Genomic DNA, 23,862 nt, shown 5'->3' with positions numbered 1-23,862 from the left:
AAACATTGTATGAACATAATAGATAACCAATAAATAATTAGTATCAGAATATTAAATATAATTTTCTCTTCTGTCCAGCTCCAAGATCCCTTCTGGAATATTCTTCTCCATTGCCATTACTGCTAACTCCTGTTTCTGTTTCCCTTCAATTCTTATTTCATTTGTGGCACTATCTTTTCAACTTGCTAGCATGTGAATTCCCAAATTTATTCATCCTTTGTCTTCTTATCTCTGTTCCAGGCATGTTAAGGGCAAGAATCAACCTTGTCACTGCCTGCCCCTCTTACCAGGCTTCTCTCTCTCTTTTAATTAAACTGTGCCGGGTTACAAGCATTATAGGCCCTTGTTACTTCTTGACAGATGAACAGGGTGGTCATTATGCATTCCTTTCACCAAATAGAAGCAAAGTGAGATCATATGAGTGTAAGGTTGAATTCATGCTGGAGAGGAAAATTTAAAGGGAATTGAAGAGAATATCATAAGAATGTCATAATTGATGAGAATGTCAGCACTTTCAAAAGCATGATGTAATGCCAGGCTCAACTTGAAAGACATGACTGTGAAAAGAAGGAACGCCCATGCTCTGATAGCTCCTACTTGTGCTGTCCCCATAATTAGGGACTTAGAGTAGGATCCAGCAGACCCAGAGGGAGAAAATGATTTGGATCGATAGCTACACTGGGTCAGCAGACCAATCAGAATTTGAACAGGGGAGTTGCTCTCAGAAGTGTGTTTTCTGTCAGTGTGTGCAAGGGATGCATGCTTGTACGTGTATATGTGTGTGTGCGCACATGTGTATGTATGTGTGTGTACACATATATAGGAGCCAGAAAACATGAAGATTTTAAAACTACAACCAGCCAGGCACTGGTGGCTCACACCCTAGCTACTCAAGAGGCTGAGATCTGAGGACTGTGGTTCAAAAGCAGGCCGTGGCAGGAAAATCTAGGAAACCCTCATCTCCAGTTAACCACCCAAAAACCAGAAGTGGAGCTGTTGCTCAAGTGCTAGCCTTGAGCACAAAAGCTCAGGGACAACTCCAGGGCCTTATGTTCAAGCCCCAGGACTGGCACTAAATAAACAAAACTACACCACCTTTCAGGAAGACATATTGAAACCTTCAGAATGTTTTAAGCATGTCTATGATACTGAATACATATTAAAGAGAATACAGAAAGAATAGGGGATTAATCAGCAAAAGCATCTGGTATCGAGTAGAGCCCTGGCTTCAGAAACAAAGAGGCTGACTCTGAGACAGTAGAGACAAAAAAGATCAGGAAAGGTATAGATAAATCAGAAAAATTCTGAATCTTAAATAATGATCGAGAACAGCTCAAAGAAATCTGCTATCTTCTCCCATGGCTATCTATGCCTGACTCAGCTATTACCAGTGTGAGAAAATGGAGAAGTAGGAAATGAATCAGAGCCAATGATTCTCATGTCCCTTAATGCCTAGGATGCTTTTTTTAAATGTGTTGTGTCAAGGATTTGCATGTCTTCAGTATATTTTCAAACCCATTACAGTTAAGCCCTATCAATGAAAGGTTAACATCTAAAGTTTTAGATAATGATCTCTATTAGTTACACCCAAAACAAACAGCAAAACAAAACAAAAAAAGGCCAGGAGAGAGATGTAGGATTTCACAAACAAGGAATGACTTGTTTTCTCTCTGACCAGGTTCCTCAAGATGAATGGTCAGGATACACACCTCGAGGGAAAGATGATGAGATTCCATGCCGAAGGATGCGAAGTGGTAGCTACATCAAGGCCATGGGGGATGAAGACAGTGGGGACTCAGACACAAGTCCCAAGCCTTCTCCTAAAGTGGCTGCACGAAGAGAAAGTTATCTCAAGGCTACTCAGCCGTCCCTCACAGAGCTCACCACACTCAAGTAAGTAGTCCAAACACCGTGCTTCTCCTACTCAGCTCCTGAGTTATCATTCATTGTCAGACCAGGTGACTCCTCAAGAGACTTAGGCTGGACACAGACCACAGATGGAGCAGCATCTGAGTTCCAGTGCTCTTATTGATTTTGACATTGAAGTGGACCTGTGTAGATGAGGGCTCATAGTTCGACTCTGCACTGACCCTGAGCTGAACCCCCTTGATCCCAGGAAGCAAGGTTGAAACAATATAGAATGATTTCTGAAAATAAAGAGAATTCAGGTCAATGAGAAGATCCCTGTATCCCAACTTTGTAACATTTGTTTAGCCAGTTAAGATGCAGAAGAAATATTCTCTGAGAAACTATTGGAATGTATGGATAATTGAGTAACATAATAGTATGATTATCTTAAAGCCATTTATAGAATGTGATCCTGTTTGGAAATTGAGTGACAGGTGAATGTTCTCGACCTATATGTTTAAATCTGAGGGCTCCATGTGTATTACTTGGTGAGATATTAAAAGTGGGAAGAGTTGTTTGTTTAGCAAAATGAATTTATAAGTAGCACTTGGAAGCATTGTGCTCAGCTTTGGTCCTCAGCTCCACCCAGGCCTGAACTCCTCCCTGCCCTGGAGTTCTCGCCATACAGTTGGCCCCTCCCTCTTTCCACCCAGACCCACCGGAACTCTCCTCTACCTCACTTCCAACCCTGAGACCCCGTGCTACCTAGATAGCGCAAGTCACCATGTGCTCTCTCTCCAGGGTAAATATGGCTCCTCTAATAAACCTTGTAATAATCTTTCCTCCTGTTCTTGCCTGCCTCCGTGTGGTCCCCTGGGATGGATGTATAGGATTCTTTCAGTATTTACCTTCATTTGGGCTGTTTGTGAACAGAGAAACATTGCAAAGGAAATGACCAAAGCTCATTATCTTAAACAAGGCCTCACTTAAATATTATTTATAGAGAGTAAATCAGAGCCTTGGACCTGAAATATATATACATATATATATTACAATTATTATTTATAAAGTGCTTTTGATGCTTTGGCTCAAGTGCTAGTGTACTTGCCTTGAGCTGAAGAGGTCAGGGACAGAGCCCAGGCCCAAAGTTCAAGCTCCACAACCAACAACAACAACAACAACAAAAAGAACACATTTGCTGGGTGCCAGTGGCACACAGCTATAATCCAAGCTAATCAGGAGGCTGAGATCTGAGGATCGAGGTTCAAAGCCAGCCCCAGCAGGAAAGTCCATAATACTCTTATCTCCAATAAACCACCAGAAAACCAGAAGTGGTGCTGTGGCCCAAGCGGTAGAACACTTGCCTTGAGCTGAAGAGATGAGGGACAGCATCCAGGCCTAGAGTTCAAGCCCCACGTCCAACAAAAAGAAAAAAAAAAAGTGCCTTTGATTCTTTTTTTTTTTTACTTTTACTTTTTATTTTTGGCAGTACTGGGATTTGAACTTAGGGCTTTGTGCTTGCTAGACAAATGCTCTATGCTTGAGTCACACCTCCGGCTCTCATTTGCTCTAGTTGTTGTTGGGATTAGATCTCAGATTTGCCTGGGCCAGTCTGGACTACAGTCTTCCTAGTATACTTTCTACTATAGCTGAGATGACAGGAGCACACTATCGCATACAGCTGTTGATTGAGTTGGGAGTCTTGTGAACATTTTGATCAAGTTGGACTGGGACAGCAATCCTTCTGTTCACTAACTCCTGAGTAGGTAGGATTATAAGCATCAGCCACCAATGCTCAGCCTGATTCCACAAATGATGGAAATACATGTTGTTAGATTTTAATTAGGTTAAGGGAAAGAGTTTACCACATGGTCTTCAGGCAAGAAAGAGTAATTTATTCCTAACCCCGCCCCAAGTGCAGGTTGGAGAGGCACAGTGGCAGAAGGGACAAACATGGGAGAGGGTGTGGCTACACTGGATGCTGATGTGACCCCAGAGCCTAGGAACCTCCCTCAGTCCCAATGAGGCGATCCAGGATGTGACCTCAGAGAAGGGAGAGGTAATGACCTCCAAGTGTGCCAGTTACCTAGATAACACAGGTACTGGGCAGAGACTTCCTGCATGGAAAACAGGGAGGGGGAATCAATGTGCAGATTCGCACAGAGACTAGGACACACCTAACATTCCAGGCCTTTTTGATAATTATGAAAGGGATGAAGACTCTCTATGTCTACTTACTGCTACCTGGGTAGAAGGCTGAGATGTCTGATTTGACTGGGGAGAAAGCAGCAATGACTGTTCCTTGGTGAACACCCATGTGGGTCTTCAGATGAAATGTGAACAAAATCTTACAAGGCAGGCACTGAGCAATAAGAATAAATATTAGAGAGCACACAAGTGGCAAAAGGAAGGGTTCAGGGTAGAAAATTAAAAATTGGAGGAGGGGTTAACAATGCTCAACAAGAAATGTACTCATTACCTTATTCACGTTACTGTAACCCCTCTGTATAGCATCTTTACAATAAAATTTTAAAAATTAATGTAAAAAATGGATAACTTGGCTAGTTGGGGGCTGTACAGGAGGCTTTGGTAGATGTCTAGAATATAGAGATGGATGGCACCAAAGAGGCTGCCCAGGGTAACTGTCCTGAATCTAAGACTTACTATAAATACAAATAGGTAACAAAAGCAAAAATGTAAATTCCTGTCCAGTTACAAAATAGACAGCTATGGACATTAGATAGGCATGATTATTAACTATTTTTCTTGATCTCCTGGCTCTGGTTAATTTTGAAAGGGCAGGCATAAGTAACGGGAGGAGTCATCATCTTGTCTTACTCCTCTCCATGATTCTTTGTTGTCGTAACTGGCCTGGTCCTGGGGGCCTAGGTGCTCATTTCTGGGATGACATCACAGTTTCCATCTCTTTTGTCAGACATGGGGTTGGAACTCAAGGCCTGGACACTGTCCCAGAGCGTTTCTGCACAGGGCTAGCACTCTACCACTTTGAGCCACAGCACCACTTCCAGCATTTGGCTGCTTAGTTAGAGATAAGAGTCTCTTGAACCGTGCTTCCAGCCTGGCTCTTTGCTAGTTAGTTGAGAGATGGAGTCTCAGAGGGAGTTTTCTGTCTGGGCTGGCCTTGAACTGCAATCCTCAGATTAAATGAGTCTTTGTCACAAAACCTCTTTTTATTTCCAGTTAAAGCAACAAGGAGACCAATAGAAATAATAAATAGAACTCACCTGCACCTTGTCAAGAATTGACCAACAAATATTTGCCAGAGCTATTTTCCTGTGGGTCAGGCTAAATACTGCAGGTGAAATCTGCACTCTGTAAATGACCGAACTCAGTAGATGTGATTTTCAAACAGCAACTGATTAACTGAACATAGCACTTTAGGATACAACTTAAGATTAAAACCATTGTCAGCTCTGTATCCAAGGTGACTTACATACCTGGAAAACACATATTAAAAACTTGACTAATTTAATAATGCACAATTACTTTCAGAGATGGACATAAAGAATAAGATGCTGATTTTACATCAATATATTAATCTTGACCTTATTTAAATCACAGTTCATTACATGCCAATTTTACTAATATTTCATAATAAGCTTTATCTTATAAAAACTTAAGACAGCTGAGCACTGGTGGCTCACACCTGTAATTCTAGCTACTCAGGAGGCTGAGATCTGAGAATCACAGTTCAAAGCCAGCCGAGGCAGGAAAGTCTGTGAGACTCTTATCTCCAATAAACCACTAGAATACTGGAAGTGGCATTGTGGCTCAGCGGTAGAGCACTCGCCTTGAGCTGAAGAGTGCAGGGACAGCACCCAAGCCCAGAGTTCAAGCCCCAGGACTGGCAAAAAAAAAAAAATTCAAGACATACTCATACCATCTGCTACCTACTGGAACTTTCTGGGGTTTGTCTTAATTTCTACCTTTTTCCATTTTGCAACAAACATTTAAGACAATTCTCTTTTTTTTTTTTTTTTTTTGGTGGGGGGGTCCAGTCATGGGCCTGAACTCTGGGCCTGGGTGCTGTCCCTCAGCTCTTCAGCTCAAGGCTAGTGCTCTACTACTTAAGCCACAGCGCCACTTCCAGCTTTTTTTTTTTTTTTTTTTTTTTTTTTGCTTATGTGGTGCTGAGGAATCGAACCCAGGGCCTCAGGCATGCAAGGCAAGCGCTCTACCACTGATCCACCTTCCCAGCCCCCTAAGACAATTCTTACTTCCTAAATCCTTTCTCATCCAAAGGAAACCATTTTTGCTTCCTCTAATTCCCTTTTCCAAGACTTTCCTCACTAATATTTCTCTTCCTTTATATTTCCTTACCTCCTTATTGATTTTTTAGTCACATTATGAATTAACTCTTAGAAAACTTTTGAACTCAGATGGCAGTTTTTCTTAATGTAAGGCAATAACCTTAGACACATTTTTGCAAGGCAATATTTCCCATTTGGTTTTAAAATAGGGAAAACAAGAGCATTACATGTAAATTGTCCTGCACTGAACTATGAGTCCAAACTGAACAAATTTGAGGAATCTCAGACCATTTTGGGTATTTTTGTACATAATGCATCTAATTGCAAAATAGTATTGAAATTTAAAGTTCCATTTTAGGCCAAAGTACACATGCTAACTTACTCTGAGACCAAATTAAATTAACACAGAAAGATTAACCTTTTTTTCTTGATGATAAAAAGAAACCTTCAATAGTGGAGAGGGTTGAAATTAGAAAAAAACTAAGTCCTCACAAAACTTATATTTTGCTAAGACAAATAACTTGATTAAAGTGCCAGATTACCTTGAACAAGTTTACACAGACACAGATATACACACCTGTAGGTATGCACATACTATGCATATAGGTTTTAAAGTGCACAAAAATGGATATTGGCCGTACACTCTTTTAGAATTCCAACAATAAAATGACATTATTTTGCACAATATTTTAGAACCACACGGTCAGTGCTAGGAAAAATAGGCAACACCAAACAAAATACAAAGCAAAACTCAAAACCCAAAATTTTTGACAACAAATACATATTACTGTGTAGACATTTACATTATATTACAAAATGAAATATTCAAAGACAGAAATATGAAAAGCAGAAAAGATGAAAGTAGTAAGGTTATAAGTTACAGATAGAAATCATGCTGTGCATCAAGAACACTGAAAAATAGCATACTTTCCATGTCAGGAATGTATTTAAATAGTAAAGCTTATTATCTTTGAAATAACTGGGCAAGGAGAGTGATTCTTCATGTGAACTTCTTTTGAGGGACCATATATGTAACCATTCTGAAGTGTTTTTATTCGTGTATATTAATAGAACAAAGGATTGTCTGTTAGTTCTACACATGCAGAAAATACACTTTGATCAAATTTACCCCCTTTTCTTCTTGTTTATCTTCTCTCCCTACTTTTTCAAACACTTTAATAAATGCAATTATTCTATTTTATATCCATATGAGTACTTAGGTCATATTCACTCTCCCATATCATTTTTGTTTTTTCTTTTTAAAATTCTGTTTTATTATCTTTAAATCATTGTACAAAGGAGTTGCCATTCAACGTGTCATTTTATAAGTATAATGCATCTTTTTTTGTCTTGCTTTGTAGAGTACCTTGTATTTTATTAAATGTATTTTGGATCTGTTTCCCTGAGCATTCCTGGAATTTATTGACTAACAGATTACTGGATTAAAACTTTGACTTTTTATTTTCTGAAGTAAATTTATGATTGCTTTTCTGTGGTGCCAACATGGATTTATTTCATTTATGCTTATGTCATTCTTTTTATTTTGTGTGGGGGAAGGGGATGGAGGAAAGAAAGACTATATTTGAGGCTGTTTCGTCTTCTTCTTCTTCTTTCTTCTTCTTCTTCTTCTTCTTCTTCTTCTTCTTCTTCTTCTTCTTCTTCTTCTTCTTCTTCTTCTTCTTCTTCTTCTGCTTCTGCTTCTGCTTCTGCTTCTGCTTCTGCTTCTGCTTCTGCTTCTGCTTCTCCTTCTCCTTCTCCTTCTGCTTCTCCTTCTCCTTCTCCTTCTCCTTCTTCTTCTTCTTCTTCTCCTTCTCCTTCTCCTCCTCCACTTCCTCCTCTTTCTTCTTCTTCAATTGGACTGTTTTCTATTGTAAGTTAGTTTACCAGCCTTTATGACATCCTCGACGGTTCTTTATATTTAAAGGTATGTTATCCTGTGCTAATGTCTGTATCTGAATTCTTTTATCTAAGATCAGAGATTAAGGTATTTTATTTATTCAATCAATGTGACATACAGGTAATATATTAAAAAGACATATATCATAATTAGTGGAAACCCAAAATCAGAATGCAAACATTGGCTGGATCTTGTTTTTTGATCCAATCTGCTATTCTTCTTTTGATTGGAAAATTGAGTCCATTGATGTTTATGATTATTATAGAGAAAAGTATCACATTTCCTGCCATTTTCTTGATTTCCTGTACCTTGTTTTTTCCTCTTCCTGTGTTTACTAAATTGATCTTCTAGTGATTTTTGTCAGATGTGTTTCTTTGAATTTTATTGTTTTCTTCAGATTGTATTTCTCCCTTTAGAATTCTTTGTAATGCAGGCTTAGTGATCATGAATTCCTCTAATTTTTGTTTTTCATGGAAAGTTTTGGTTTCACCATCAAATGTAAATGATAACTTTGCTGAGTAGATCATTCTGAACTGGCAGTTGTGGATCTTCAGTGCATGGATTATAGCATTCCAGCCTCTCCTTGTGTTACGGGTTTGTGTGAAGAGGTCTGCAGTGATTTTGATTTTCTTTACATTGCCATATAGCTCCTTCTTTAAAGATTCTGTGGCATTTAAAATCAGTTCCTTGTTCTCACGTCTAATGTTTTTACAATGATGCGTCTAGAAGTGTTTCTTCTTGGATCCAATCTGTATGCTTCTGTTAAGCAGGTGAAATTTTTTCTCTTAAGAATGCAGAAGTACTCAGCTATTATTTTATTGAATAGATTTTCAATGCCTTTACTATTAAATTCTTCCCCCTTGTCAATCCCAATTATATGTAGATTGATCTCTTAGCTGAGTATGACAGTTCCTAGACTTCTCTTTGGTAGGTTCTGAGTGTTTTTTCTATAGTTTGACTCTTTGTTCTAGTTCCTCTGTTTTATCCTTGACTTCTGCAGTTCTATTTTCTATTTCATGTACTGTGTTACCTATAGATTCCACTGTGGAAATCGAAACTTTTATGGTGCCAAGATCAGTTTTCATAGTGTCTGTTTCATCTTTAAAAAAAAAAAAGAATAATGCATCTTGTATCAATATCACCCTTTTCATCATTGTCCCCTATCCCTCCAAACTCAACACCCCCCCTTCAACTTTCCTAGTTTCATAGAATGTGCATGGAATATTATAACTGCATTCTCCCTCCCTTTTCCTCATCTTAATCAAAAGTTAACACCAACATATTGGTAACAACCCACAGAAAGGAGCATTTCTTCCAATTCCTGTTGTCCCTTCTGTTTCTGCACAGACCCTGTTTCCAAATACTGCACGTAAGATCGCACTCACAGACATTGGGAGTTAGAATGTCAATGTATCTACTTAGAGAACACAATTCAACTTATAAAACTTTCATACATGGTAAGACTTGATTATGGAAATAAAAGATTCAAACAGGTCTTCATTGCCCTTTGTATTCCTAGCAAAGGCTGAGAAAATTAAAAATGCTTCAGCTAGAAAATAACTAGTTTTGTTACATAGATACAAAAACCTCTAGTAGGCCAAGGATATGAAATAAGAATAAATATAAATAATCATATATGAATAATCAAAGATGCTATTGAAAAATATATTCTTTGGACCTTAAAATATCACTCGGACACAGCCATACTGCCAATTAACATCTTCTAGAAGCTGCAAACGTGAAGACCAAAAAGGTCATTCGGGTTCTAATTCCTCAGACAAAAACTAAGTCATAGGACTCTGCAACTGCCGATGTCCCTGCCCCTTCCTGAGGATCTTATTGGGTTATTATGGGATGCACTGACCTCATTAGCTGAATGACCCTTGGGTTTTGTGTGGTGAGACACAGTAACTGTTCATGGCAACACACAGATATGAGGAAAACAGAAAAGATTCGAGCTTTCAGGATGATGTAAGGTGCTCTGAGAAAGGCTGAGGACAGGGACAGATCAAAACCCAACATTCACAATTATGCTTTGTTGCTACTTTCCTCCTGGCTCTGGGGCTATGGAGAAGCCACTCAGAAGCCTTTGGAACTCTTTCTTTCTCATGTTCCATCAACATAATACCATCCCCCTCTAATTTTCTAGGCCACATTTTTACAGACCTTTTATATTTCGATTATATCCCAGAAGGCCTAAGACAGAGAATACATGGATTGTGGCTAGGCTGGTGTGCTAAGGGACTGGCTACTTCTGACATCGATTTCATTAAATGGAGTGTGAGTTAATGACTGCTATCCCTTCCTTCCAAACCTATGCAAATTCAAACTGGAAACCACAATACTAAGGAACATGTTGTAAATTGAAAAACAGTTTTCCTCCCTCAGAACAGAGTTTCATCAAACAATCCCTATTTTCTCTTCTTCCTTAGTGAGAGAACACCTGACAGTCCAACTGTCTCTTTGTTCTCTGTGTGACCATGTCACTCCCCTAAATTACTTTCTATGGTTCCACTTACTGCCATTCATTCCTCTCTCATCTAGTTTGTGAGTTCCATCTCTCTTTACAATCTATATACTAAGCTTCCGTCACACGTAACTGTATGTGGTTATTAATGATTTCTACTTGAACAGAATTTAAAGAGATACACAAGGAAAAAGTAGGCAAAATTTCAGGCATGACATGACTCATAATCAATTCTATCTTCTATTCCTAAATGATGTTTTGACTAGAGTCATTATTTTTCTAGAAGTTTGAAGCATTCAGTGCCTCATCAGAAAAAAGATACCCATAAACTAAAATCCTAGTTCCCCTAAAAAAAGAAAACTATATTTATATTCCTACTTCTTTGACATTTAAGTCAATTTTTTTCCTCCTTCCTCCTCAGCAATTCACAGCTTTAGGGATGAATCATAGCCATGAACCAAGACAACTAAAATTAGTCAAGTGAGATTGGGACAACATTTTGTTTGAGGTTGGCATCTCCAGTCTTCTCTCCAAAATGTGGAGAGCAAGCTCTCCTACACGTCCTTACGTTATTGTTGTTTTTTTCCTTTATCTTTTCTATTTTCTACTTTCCAACAGTATATGGAGGATTTATTCATGGGGTTGATTTCACCAGTTCCTTAACATTAGGTTTTCAAATATGTAAAACATAAAGTCATCTAAATGTTCAAAAGTTAGCAACCAACCTGACAATAAAGACCATCATTGTACTTGCAAAACTTAGTAGCAGATCTCTGGAAAATGTTCTGGCATTCTCTTCTTATTCAACACTAGTAATGAGTCTTGTCACTTCATTACTAGCATTTCTTCTTCCTTAGTTATTTGCTAACAATTAATTTAAAGAGACATACATAACTTCTCCCAGAAGAGTAATATTTTCAAAAAGAGTTTCTGAATGTTTAATAATAAATTATAAATAAATAAGGAATAGGTTTAGAGGAGAAATACCTTCTTAAAAATATTTCCCCACAGGGGCTGGGAAGGTGGCTCAGTGGTAGAGCGCTTGCCTTGCATGCATGAGGCCCTGGGTTCGATTCCTCAGCACCACATAAGCAGAAAGAAAAAGCCAGAAGTGGCGCTGTGGCTCAAGTGGTGGAGCGCTAGCCTTGAGCTGAAGAGCTGAGGGACAGTGCCCAGGCCCAGAGTTCAGGCCCCACGACCGGACCTCCAAAAAAAAAATATTTCCCCACAGCTTAGCTCTGATGAAGACCTTATATATTTTACTCTAGTTTTCTAAAACATGCTATTTATTATTGAAGTGAGACTACTGCCTGATACTGTGATTAGTTAAAACAATACCTAAATCCCATCTTGAATTTTCATGCTATGTATTATAGGAGGAACTTTTAAAATGACATCAAGTGAACTGTCATTTAAAATATTCTAAAGCTAAATTCAAATATCCATAATCTAAGGCAAATAACACCTTAAACTTTCCTAAGACTTGTTTATCTCCTCATCCAGGCACTAAGAAAAATTTCCCCTTGAAAGAAGTAGTATTTAATATTATAGACTTTGAAATGCCTCTGAAATTGGAGGAAAGGGCCCCTAGCTTTTATGAAGGGAAATCAAGGCTCTTTGCAATTTTTATGAAGTGCATAAACATAGAACTTTGGGAAGGGTTTGATTTTCAATCCTAAATAACTTGAAGGCAGACAGTTTTTCATTTTCAGGATGGTTAATCCTCTTCATCATCATTTCTTTCCCCAGGCCTTAAACATATTTTTAGATAAGTTGGTAAAATACTAAATAGCTCTGCGCTTTTGGCAACTAGTTTAACACCTCTGGATCTAACCCCCAGTAAAAATGGGGTTTACTGGATGGCACCACTTGGGGGCTCTGATCATGACTCTCCCTGACCCAGTTCCATGGTAGACAGTATTTGCAGATCCCAGCATTGATGGATCGATCCCATTACCCTTCCTGCTGAGCACAGATTGGACTCAGGACCAAGCTCAATATTTCCAGGACTCATAGATCAATGATCTCCATGAATGCTGTTTTTCATCTACACGAATGTTTTTCTAAAGAATTTCATGGCACTGATGAGTAAATTGTTAAGGATGAAGCACAGGAACAAACTCAGTTTATGGTTTAAAGACAAAGAGAGGAGTACAACGAACCTGAGCAGGAAAATCTATGAGACTCTTTATAGTGCTCAAGTGCTAGAGTACTAGACTTGAGCAAAAAAGAAGCTTAGGGACAGTGCCTAGGTCTTGAATTCAAACCCCAGGACTGGCACAAAATAATAAAATAAAAAAGACAAAAGGAAATAGTATCCGTAAAGGCTATACTTTGAGAAGAGGTAGAGAAGAACAACTTCCTTTGAAGTTCTTCAACTTTAATTCTACAGATTTAAAATAAGCTAATTCTCTTTCAGGAGCCCTGAACTGTAGCCTTCCTCACTGGAGTCTCTTGTTTATCTTGGTGTAAGTTTCATTTTTCTCTCCAGACACGCTGTGTCCTCTGCCTGTTCTTCACATTCCACACGCCCCTCCTACCCACCCACGGCTCCTCATGTTCCTTCTCTTCCCAGAAAAACAGGAGGGGTGGTGGAGATGGGCGCATTGCTATTTCTTTCCAAAGATGTGAGCCATATTTAAGAACACAGCAATATACAAAATCCCATCTTTGTCCTAAGTGATCAGCAAAGTCTCTATTTTCTTTTGTTGTCTATTTCCCTCAAGTGTTTTTCCATTTCTCTCCTCAATATAATTTGCAACATATAATAACAAATGCTTCATTCAGCCATAAAAAAGGCAGAATAATGCAATCAGACACTAGAACATTATGAATTGACATCCTCAGTGATATAAACTCAGAGAAATTTCTCTTCTTTCCCTGACCATAATACTACCTTTTATTATCCTTGATCATTCCAACTGCCCTCTCACTTTCCAAAATAATAAGAAATAGAAAAAGGTTAAAGCAGGGGAATTCATTCTATCTCATAGATAAACCATTACTTGTTCGTAGGCAAAAAGCTAAATCCTTTCAAACCCCTGCTAGTATTAAGCCTAATGGAAGTAGAAAATCTAGGACAAGAAATTACCTATTATATCCAGTCCCCAATCATGACATCCTGCTTTAAAACATTAGTCTTTCATAGGGGTATGAATGCCGGCCTTCAGAAGGTGCTCATCTGTGTGGTTATTATAGACTATGCCCTTGCTATATAATTGCTTTCTTGAAAGCCCAGTTTTCAGAATTAAAATGGTGTTATTCCTTAGAAAAAATTAACTCACGGTCTAACAAAATGAATATCAGGAAACTGGTACTTGAAGAGCCAGAGGGAGGGACTAAGGAGAAGGGAAGAAATAAATGAAGAGAGGAAGGACAGAGAACTAAGTCATAATATTTAATTCACAGTCTATACAATTAAGACAATTGAGGGGAGGGCTTGGGTTGGGAGGGAACGGGGAGAATAACAAAAAGATTGACACTGATCAAGATGTCTTGAATTCATAAATTATTGAACGGTAACTACTTTGTACAGCTACTTAAAGATAATAATATACGTTTTAAAAAAGAAAAGAACATTGAAAGGGATAACATTAATCATCATGCATTGCATTCATAAGCTGCCTCATTAAATGGCAGCAACTCCTTTGTACAACTACTTAAAGATAATTTTAAAAAAGAAAAGCCAATTCTGGAAGGACACTGTCCCTACAGTGCTCATAAACATAGGGGCATGATGGAACTACTTTCTGTCTTTAAGGTGGGGGAAAGAATGAAGTCTAGATACTTTATAGAGAACTAGAACCAAGATTAAAATATAGGAAACATGTTCACATTTTAACAGGTTTCTAAATGTCAGACATAATGCCTAAGTTGAAGCCTTTACCTATATATTTTCATTTGACCAGCACAACCATATGTACGTGATTTTGTCCATTTGAAAGATGAGGAATCTGAGTCTTTGGTAGACTAAATAACTTACCTAAGATTACCTCGAAGCTAAATAAATGTAAGAGCTAAGCATTGTATCCCAGTGTTGAAAGCAGACAAGATGGGAAATTGGGTAGAAAGAAGAGCTTACTAAAGCTACAATAGAAAGGGAGAAGGAAAACTAGCAGGGTAATAATAAGAAATTGTAATTAGAAACAACTTCCTTTGAAGCAGATAGTGAGAATGAAGAAGGAAAGGTGTATTGGGGACTCTGTGAGGTCAGATCTAACCTGGAAGTATAGCAGACATGAAGCTGAAACATGAAATACTTTGAGAAAGTCTCAGTTTGGGCTTGATTATTTCCAATAATCACAGACAAAGCTGGAAGTGGTGCTGTGGCTTGAGCAAAAGGAGCCCAGGCACAGTGCCTAGGACCAGAGTGCAAGCCCCAGGACTACCACAAAAAAAGCATCAGAGCTTTAGCAGGCACTGGCTGGCAGAGGATACTGACACACTTAGACTCAGAGGCACTGGGTTCAGTGTAATAAGAGGAATGCCATAACAAATGCTAGACCTGTGCCTGTTCTGTGGCTCAAGTGTATAATCTGAGCCTTCTTCATGTGACTGCACACTAGCTTTTTGCTCTTGACAGCTAGATATTAGGCACTATATTATATGCAAGGCTGAAGGACAGCAGGGAGTATGGAGAACAAGGATTCTAGTTCTGGAAGTGAAGATAACCCATTCCCCCTCTGTAGTACTAATCAAAGATTTTGTTTGCAAAGAGCCTTCAAATTCTTCTGCGGGCTGTCATTCCTTCAACTCATTATCTACATTTCCTGTTAAGATGCAACCAGGTAAAGAAAACACTCTTCATAGAAGTACAGAATGTAATCACTCACTTATTTGTTCAGGCAGGAAACATTTAATATTTAAGTCAATAGTTATCTCTTAGTTTATCCCTGATAAACATTCCTAAAGTCTGGTTTTTCAGATTTTTACACACACACACACACACACACACACACACACACACACACACACACACACACACACACACACACACACACACACACACACACACGCTAAAGACAATACTACAGAAAGGGAAGGAACTTCACAGACTAGCAGTATCAAAATTAAGAGTTGTCTTAATCCAGTTTCTGCTGCAAGACCTGAACTACATCCTGGGTAATTTGGCTCACAGTTTTGTAAGCCAAGAAGTCCAAAAGCACAGTACCAGTATTTTTTTTTTTTTTGGTTGGTCATGGGAGCTGAACTCTGGGCCTGGGCGCTGTCCCTCAGCTCTTCAGCTCAAGGGTAGTGCTCTACCACTTGAGCCACAGTGGCTCTTCCAGCTTTTTTTTTCTGCTTATGTGGTGCCAAGGAATCGAACCCAGGGCCTCATGCATGCGAGGCAAGCACTCTACCACTGAGCCACCTTCCCAGCCCCTTCATGCCTCTTTTATAAAGCCACTAATGCCTTCCTGGAGCCCTGTCCTTCTACCTTTACTCATCTTCCTTGTCTCCCACAGGCTCCACCTCTAGAAACCATGAACATATGACTTTGAGGATTCACTTTCCAACAATGAACCTGGTGTGGAGAGGGGACACATACGGTTATCTTAGTAATAGTTTTATTCAGAATTGTTTTGTCAGAAAAAATAACTTCCATTTGCCTGGGCAAGAGTTTTTAAATTGTTCATTTGTTCATTCCAGGCTATTCTTTTATTGGCATAGTTCAAAGTATTGGTTTTGCTTTCACGTTGTATCACTAAAGAATCCTCAACGTGCATCAAGATAGTACAACATCACTCAGGAATGAGAAATACAAGCCTGGGTGGACATCTTAGCAGCTGCTTCTAATTCTTTTAGAAAACAGGCAATGTAAGTCCTAAATAAATGCATCTTTACAGAGGATCCATACAGAATAGCAAAGCCATCAATATTTCCACAAATCAAGAGACTATCAAATTTGCAGCCCAAGAAATGCAGGTTACCTGCAAGAAGGAACTTCTAACTGCAGTTATTAATGTTAAATAAACAAATTTGGAGATGTTTAGAGATACTTTTCTAGTCATTCTTCAAAGCTTTCTAATTATATTTTTCCAAAAGCTGTCATAATTCTGCTTGAAGACTTGAGTATGATGAACAAATATCTATATGAAATTTTTCCAGCCAAAGTGGCCCAAAATTTCAGCATAAGATCAGTACCATAGTTTCATTTTGACACAGGGTCTTGCTATACAGCCTCAGTTGGAAATCCTCTTGCCTCAACCTCCCTAGTTCTGAGATTATAGGCCTGTCCCATCACACCTGGCATTCTGTGTTGCATTCTTACAATGCACATTGATCTTACATTTTCAAACTAAGAATGCAGAAAGAGGAGCTTTTTGAAAGAGATAATCCAGAACTTCTGAAATATAGCACATCTCTTCTTGGCTCTTTTCTTCCTCCCAGTAGAACAACTATTTTCCTTAGCACAGCTGTGAAACGTGGTGGCCTACTCTTACCTCTTCTAGCTTTAGAGCTCCACTGATTCTCACTTGAATGATTTAAATGGTCCAACTTGCCTTGCTGCCACAAGCTTCTCTCTACTCCAAGCCCTCCCAAAGACTTTCTACCAGATTCCTGAAAATTCATCTCTGAGTCCCATTTTGCCTGGGCATCGAAGCCTCAGCCTCACTACAGCATTCAAATGGTTCACAGTAAACCTCCATTCTCTTTTGAGATCTTCTGTCCTGTTCTCTCTCACTCTCTCTTTTTCTCTCCCCACAAGAGTTCTGTGCTTCAATCAGTCTGAGAGCCTAATTGTTCTGAGGTTTTAATGTTTTTTAGGCTGCTGACCTATGATCATCAGGATAGACTTGATTAAAATGGATGCCAAAACCAGCCTCCAAGTCAGAGGCCTCCAACAATAAAAATAGGTTGCTTGTTCGTCTGGCATGTCCACCTTCAGTCAGTAGGGAACTCTGCTCACCATGGTTGTCAAGGGCCATCTGAGGACACTCCATATCAAAAATATTCCCCAAGTCCCCAAATGTAGGGGAAGAATATGTGATCTTAAAACGTGTACCTGCAAGTAGAGCAGATCACCTTCCTTCCCATTCTGGTTGCAAAAGCTAGTGCCATAGCAGCCTCTAACTTCACAGTTGCTGTCCAATAACCTTAATGACTATGTTAGAAATCTCCCTTCTAAACACTATTTAGCTGGCCCTCTCCCCTACAAACAAAATATATTTATGTTCCATCATCCCAGGGAGAGGCTTTTACAGTCTGGCACAGTACCAACTGAAAAATGTATAGCCTGTGGTTGATATAGGATAGTGTGTACAGCACAGAATAATATGTAGCAATATCTACGCTGTGACAGGTGAGATTTTTGTTACAACCAAGCTCAAAAAGACAAAGTATCCGCTTCCCACACACCCAATGTATAATTGTACAATAAGAACAAAAATCTCCAACTGAGCTCTAGACACTGGTGGTTCATGCCTGTCATCCTAGCTTCTCAGGAAGCTGAGATCTGAACATCTCAGTTCAAAGCTATCCCAAGCAGGAAAGGCTGTGAGAGTCTCATCTCCAGTTAACCACCAAAACTCCAAAAGTGGAGCTGTGGCTCAAGCAGTAGAGTGCTAGCCTTGAGAAAAAATACTCAGGGACAGTACACACACACACACACACACACACACACACACACACACACACACACACACACACACACACACACACACACACACACACACACACACACACACACACACACACACACACCTCCAAATGAGCAGTTCTCTTCAGAAAGAGGAAGAAGAAAGTTGGCAGTGTCCCTGAGTGTAGCAATTCTATAATCTCTTACATCCTCTCTACTTTGGGAAGAGGCTATTTCTCGATTCGTTAGCTATTTGATAACTGGGAGGAACTTCTTGTCTAGTGTTCTCTATATCACCTAGCTCCCTCTCTGTAAAGGCATTCCTGTTATTCCCCTTGATTACATCTATGGCCCACATCAGAGAAAGGGAGAATGCATTTGGTAAAAACCTAAATGCCATTTCAAAAGTCCTCTAATTACATGGCTGTTGATCTAGGCTTGTAGGGTTTTTTCATTTGTTTTGTTGAATGTACAGCTAAATAAAAACTGCAGTTTGTGTCCTTGTGAGTCAAACATACCACTCACAGAGCCCTTCTAGATGCAATTAATTATTTTTGCCCAATTTGTTTGCCTTCCTATCCCCATGTCTGTAATGTACATACTGAGTTCATCAAGCTAAGCAAGAGAACTAAACTTATCAGCTGCTTTCCATTTTGTCTAGCAGGGATTTATTTAGTTTCATCTTCATTCTAAATTCTCTGAAGCTATTCATATGTTTCAACAGTAGGGTAATACAGCCAGGCCTAGACTTGAACTTGGGTAGTAAGGATAATTTTCACACATCTGCATCACTCAAAGCCTGCTGGGGCTTATGAGTTAGTTAAAATCCAATTGCTTCTTCTAACTCTATAAATTCACAAATGTTAAGACTATTTTCTGTCATTTCCACTTGAAATCTATTTTTTTTCTGAGTTCACCTCCTACTGTGGAATACCTTGTCAAAAAGTATGCCAACAACAACCAAAGTGTACTACTGAAACTACCATTAGTTAGTTCATTTATTGTATCAGTTACAGAAAAAGTTATAAAATGATTCATTAATAAATAGTATGGATCAATACTTTCCCAAACCCTAATGTTGTCAACTTGACTGAAGGCTTCCAAACCTTGAAACCACAGTCACGTAGTTCTGGGATTTCTGTTGTTTTCATTGTTACACTAGTGCTTCATTCCTGATACAACCCTCAAATCTCCAAAGTTTATTTCATGCTCACACTAGCATTACTAGTCAGAAGCTCACTGTAGTCACTGATATGCTCCAAATGAGAGAAGCTCCAGGTCAGCAGGTCTTTGTACAAGCACCATATCACAGAAAAGGGAATATGGCCCAGAGATCATTGCTTTCTGGAAGTGAGACCTATGACTTGCACTCACAGCTCATTGCTGAACAAACCGTGTGACCACACTAATTTCCAAGAGGCAAAGAAGTACAGTACTACCATGTGCCTAGAAAGTGGAGGGCTCGTTATAGTCAGTGGACAATAGTCATAAAGCCTGAAGACCTGCATTAACGCTGTTCTTCACCCTTTCCTCTTTACTGATACTTCTTACTCATTCATTCACTCCACAAACACACTGAAGCATATGGCTCAAGAGCTCGATTTACTTCTGAGGCTGGGTTACCTCAATTCAAAAATCAAAGTTCTGCCACTTATAGATATATTACTGTAGAAAACATTTTGCAGCTCTATGCTTCAATTTCCTCATCTATTACACAGAGATAATAGTAATTCCTACCTTAAGTAATTGTATAGATTCAAGAAAGTAACACTGTACAGTGCCTAACACATAATAAGTATTCATACCTGTTCACTCATAACATGTATGAATGATATGATAGGAATCATCATCAATGTCATTATTGCTGTTGGCCATATATGAAGCATTGGGATCGACTGATCATCTGGATTCCTAATATGATAATCTAATAAAGAAAAAGGCTAGAATAAAGTTTATATTCTTCCTCAAAATTTTAAACTCTCCCTGGTGGCCATTATTTCTTCCTTCTAAAAAGTCCACACATGTTGCTTTAATATTTCTCAAAATAGTTTGAGCCTCCTTACCTCACCTCACCTTGTTTTTTTACTACTAATTTCCTTTATTTTTATTACAGAAGTTATAGACAGAGGAATTACCATTTACTTGAGTCAGGTAATGAGCACATTTCTTTTCTTGTCCCTCATAAAGAAGCTTCCCTTAGCCCAAGAGGAGTCCACAGAGATCGGGACAAAAATCTCACTACTCTATTACTACCATGTTTGCTTAAGGGGATTTGAATAGTAACTTCCCACAGTAGCTTCAACCAGCAGTTGGATTGAGTTCAACAGTTGGTTGAATTGTCATCTAACATCTGCCTCCATCCTTTGGCTATATCTATGTTCTTTCAGTCTCTAAATCTGTGGTTCTGTGAAAAGTTCCCTGTTCCTTTTAAACCCTGCCTAGCTAGCACTACCAGCCCACCTGGAGGCTGGGAGCTCAGTCTGGCAGGTACACATTAGAATGTTAAAAATACCCTCACAGCCGTCCCTCGTATTGTCATCTTGCTGCGAGCATTAGCATATTTATTCCAGTTCATCCAGGGAACCCTTTTTCTTTCTAGTTCTGTGAAGAAGAGGAGGTTGGCTATAAGAGAATGGATGATTAATTAGGCCTTTGGCTAAGTGGATTCACTTATTTGTGAGCTTAGATAAACCAATGAGAAGGAAATGCAATTGATCATCCATCCTAATAGCTAATGATTATTTTCTTCTCAGCCTACCTTTTTCATGATAAAGTTATTGCACATAACAGCTTATCATGTGTTCCAGTCTCATTTGATCCCCCCAATGATCTCAAAGAATGTAGACTTTATTTTAACAAAGACCTTACAGATGAAATTATATTATTGTAAGCCTCATGACATAGAACCCAGCTCTTCGTGCATCTTCAGTGCTAGCTTTCAGTTTTCCATGCCAGCCTTCTTCTTCCCAATGACTCATGGAACAGTGGGATTTTCCCTGAACAGTCTGGGGACTGGGGACACCATCTGGACCTCATTCTTGACTTTTATCTCAGAACCTCTTTTAAGTTCTTTAGACCAGTTCTCTCCCCCAACCCCTAAAAAAAAGCAGAGCAGAAAGCTCTCAGCAGGGATCCAGGTTACCACATATGAATTTTCCAGCTCTCTGTGTCAGAATCCAGGAGAGGTGGACACTCCAGTGAGGATGCAAGCAAGGGTGAAGATGTTGTGCAGCCTAGGGCTCGTGATGACTCGTTTTTGTAATGAGCTTTAAAGAAATAAGGTGGGAATCACTTTCCCTTGTTGCAGACCTTCCCATTTAATGACGAAAGACTGTGTCAGAGCTTCAGATGGAGAAAAGCTAGAGATGACCATAGTTGCTTTTGTTAGCCAGCTTTCCATTGCTGGTGACAGACCACCTGAGAAAAGCAAGTTATCAAGGTGTAAAGTTTATATTTTTGGCTCATCAGCATGTAAGTATGTAAGTGCATGAAGTATGTAAGTACATGCTGGTGGAGCAGAGATGCTTGCCTCCTGGCTGCTCCCAAGTAAAAGAGAGAGAAGATACTGGAGTCCCAATATCCCCTTCCAGGGACTACCCCAGGGACCTACTTTCTTCCCCCTAATTCCAATTTCTAAAGGTTCCACTAGCTCCCAAAAGCACCACAGCCTGGGATCAAGCATTTGGGGAACATTTAAGATCTAAACATGAGAATACCATGAGCGTACCATGCTCATCAAGCCTATATTTCTTCACTGAAAGGAACCACTGTGCAGGCTGGGAAGGTGGCTCAGTGGTAGAGCGTTTGCCTTGCATGCTCAAGGCCCCGGGTTCGATTCCTCAGTACCACATAAGCAAAAAGAAAAAAAGCCGGAAGTGGGCGCTGTGGCTCAAGTGGTAGAGCGCTAGCCTTGAGCTGAAGAGCTGAGCGACAGCGCCCAGGCCCAGAGTTCAGGCCCCACGACCGGAAAAAAAAAAAAAAAAAAAAAAGGAACCACTGTGCAATGACAGGTCCAAATAGCCAGTGAGAGTTGATGGTAGATATCTCTTCCCAACTTCATGTGCATATTTTGTTAGCCTACTTGGCTTGATATTAGCGTGTTGGGAAGTCAATATACCAATATATCAATCGACTACATCCTTTTTCCTCTACGAGTCAGTTTAATGTCTACTGATATTTCATTGTGGACCATCTTTGTGTGACTTGTTTTCAGAGACAGGATAAAAGAAAAATTTTAATAAGCAAGAGTAAATTGAACCCTAGAGATGATTATAACACTATTGCATAACAAATAAGAGGAAAACAATACCCTGCTTAACCTAGCCAGTATGGTTTAGGAAATAGGTCTTCTTATAACTCTCAACCAAGTATCTTTCCAGTTTTTCAAGCTGCTCCATTCCTCAATGAAAAATAATAATAATTCTTCACTGAAATTTAGCACAAATAGTTGTCACCAAAAGAGATGGAAACAATTTTGAGTAAAGTTTGAAGTATGTGTATATACATTATATATATATATAAATTCTAAGATAAAAAATTCTCAGTTGTCAGTATTTTCACAATAAAAAAAAGTTCTCAGTTGTGAAAGCATAAATAAATATTAATATGCAAGAGAAAATATTTCACTTGAAGTTTGAGTAATTCAAAAGCAACAGGGTAGGGAGACGGGTGTGTCTGATTGTAAAGAAATAAGATCACTGAAGCATAAGAAGAAATATTTAAAAATAGAAAACTGTCTTCAGATAATCTGTGAGGATTTTTATAACAAGATCCTTAACTATCTAGAGTTTTTTTATTTTTTTATTGTGAAAATACCGTACAGTGGGTTACAATTACACAGGCAAGGTAATGAGTACATTTCTTATCAAGCATTGTTGCCTCCTCCTTTGCTTCCTCTTCGACATAACGGCTTGTACATCTCATTGTTGCAATGGGTCCACCTGTATCCCTATTTAAACAATTTGGTTTTAATCGTTAGTGATTGGGAATTTATAAATGCAAAGACAAGGGGTGAAATGATATGTTACTTTAGAAAAATGCCAATAAATGTGATTTGAATAAAAAATTACAGAAAAGCATTTTTTATTCAGATGAAGGGATAGTCTGTATTGCTTAAATGACTTGGGTGGGTGCAATACTGTTTATTTTCTTTTCATTTTATTCTTTCTCTTTTTTGTGCCAGTACTGGGGCTTGAACCCACGGCCTCATACTGTCATTCAGCTTTTTTGTTGGTGCTCTACCACTTGAGCAAAACCTTCACTTCTGGCTTTTTTCTGGTTAATTTGAGTTAAGAATCTCACAGATTTGTCCGTCCAAGCTGATTTCAATCCTCAATTCTCAGATCTCAGCCTCCTGAGCAGCTAGGATTATAGGTGTGAGCTACTTGCACTCGACTAACATCTCCAACAACTTTTCTCACTGTGGGGAGGTGTTATAAATAATTTTTGCTTCATTTCTTGTTAATTTCTCTTTCTTCTTGCTTCTGTGTTGTTGTCATTAGAATGTATCTAACTTTAATTTTCCCCTCAAAAGAATCTCTAAGAATAAGAATGACTAACATTTAGTAGCACTCCTTATATGTCAGGCATAGTACATAGAAGAACACTAATATTATTGATAAGACAGGAATTACTATCATCCTAAGCATACAGGGAAGAAATCGGAGCACAAGAGGAAAACTCAGTTGTCCTGGCTCATAGAGCTATATGTGGTATAATCATGATTTGAATCCAAAGCTCATATTACGCCCTGGTCTATACTGTTTTCGGATGTGATAGAAACAAAATGTTTGAATTTGAA

General features: G+C 38.9%; 1 protein-coding gene across 18 annotated transcripts in view; it reads left to right on the top strand.

Moving 5' to 3' along the window:
- Dlgap1 (DLG associated protein 1) overlaps positions 1–23,862 on the top strand; it is an 882,629-nt gene that overhangs the window by 636,207 nt on the left and 222,560 nt on the right. For all 18 annotated transcript variants that reach the window (XM_070029510.1, XM_070029508.1, XM_070029507.1 and 15 more), the window contains one exon: positions 1,679–1,893. In XM_070029510.1, the coding sequence (XP_069885611.1) occupies positions 1,679–1,893 (215 nt within the window). The remainder of the gene's footprint in view (positions 1–1,678; positions 1,894–23,862) is intronic.

This window comes from Dipodomys merriami, unplaced genomic scaffold (genome assembly GCF_024711535.1).
Source record: "Dipodomys merriami isolate MVZ:Mamm:240054 unplaced genomic scaffold, mDipMer1.0.p SCAF_2, whole genome shotgun sequence".
NCBI classification, from domain to species: Eukaryota; Metazoa; Chordata; class Mammalia; order Rodentia; family Heteromyidae; genus Dipodomys; species Dipodomys merriami.
Note: the sequence above shows the minus strand (reverse complement) of the source record. Positions and strands in the feature narration are given on the sequence as shown.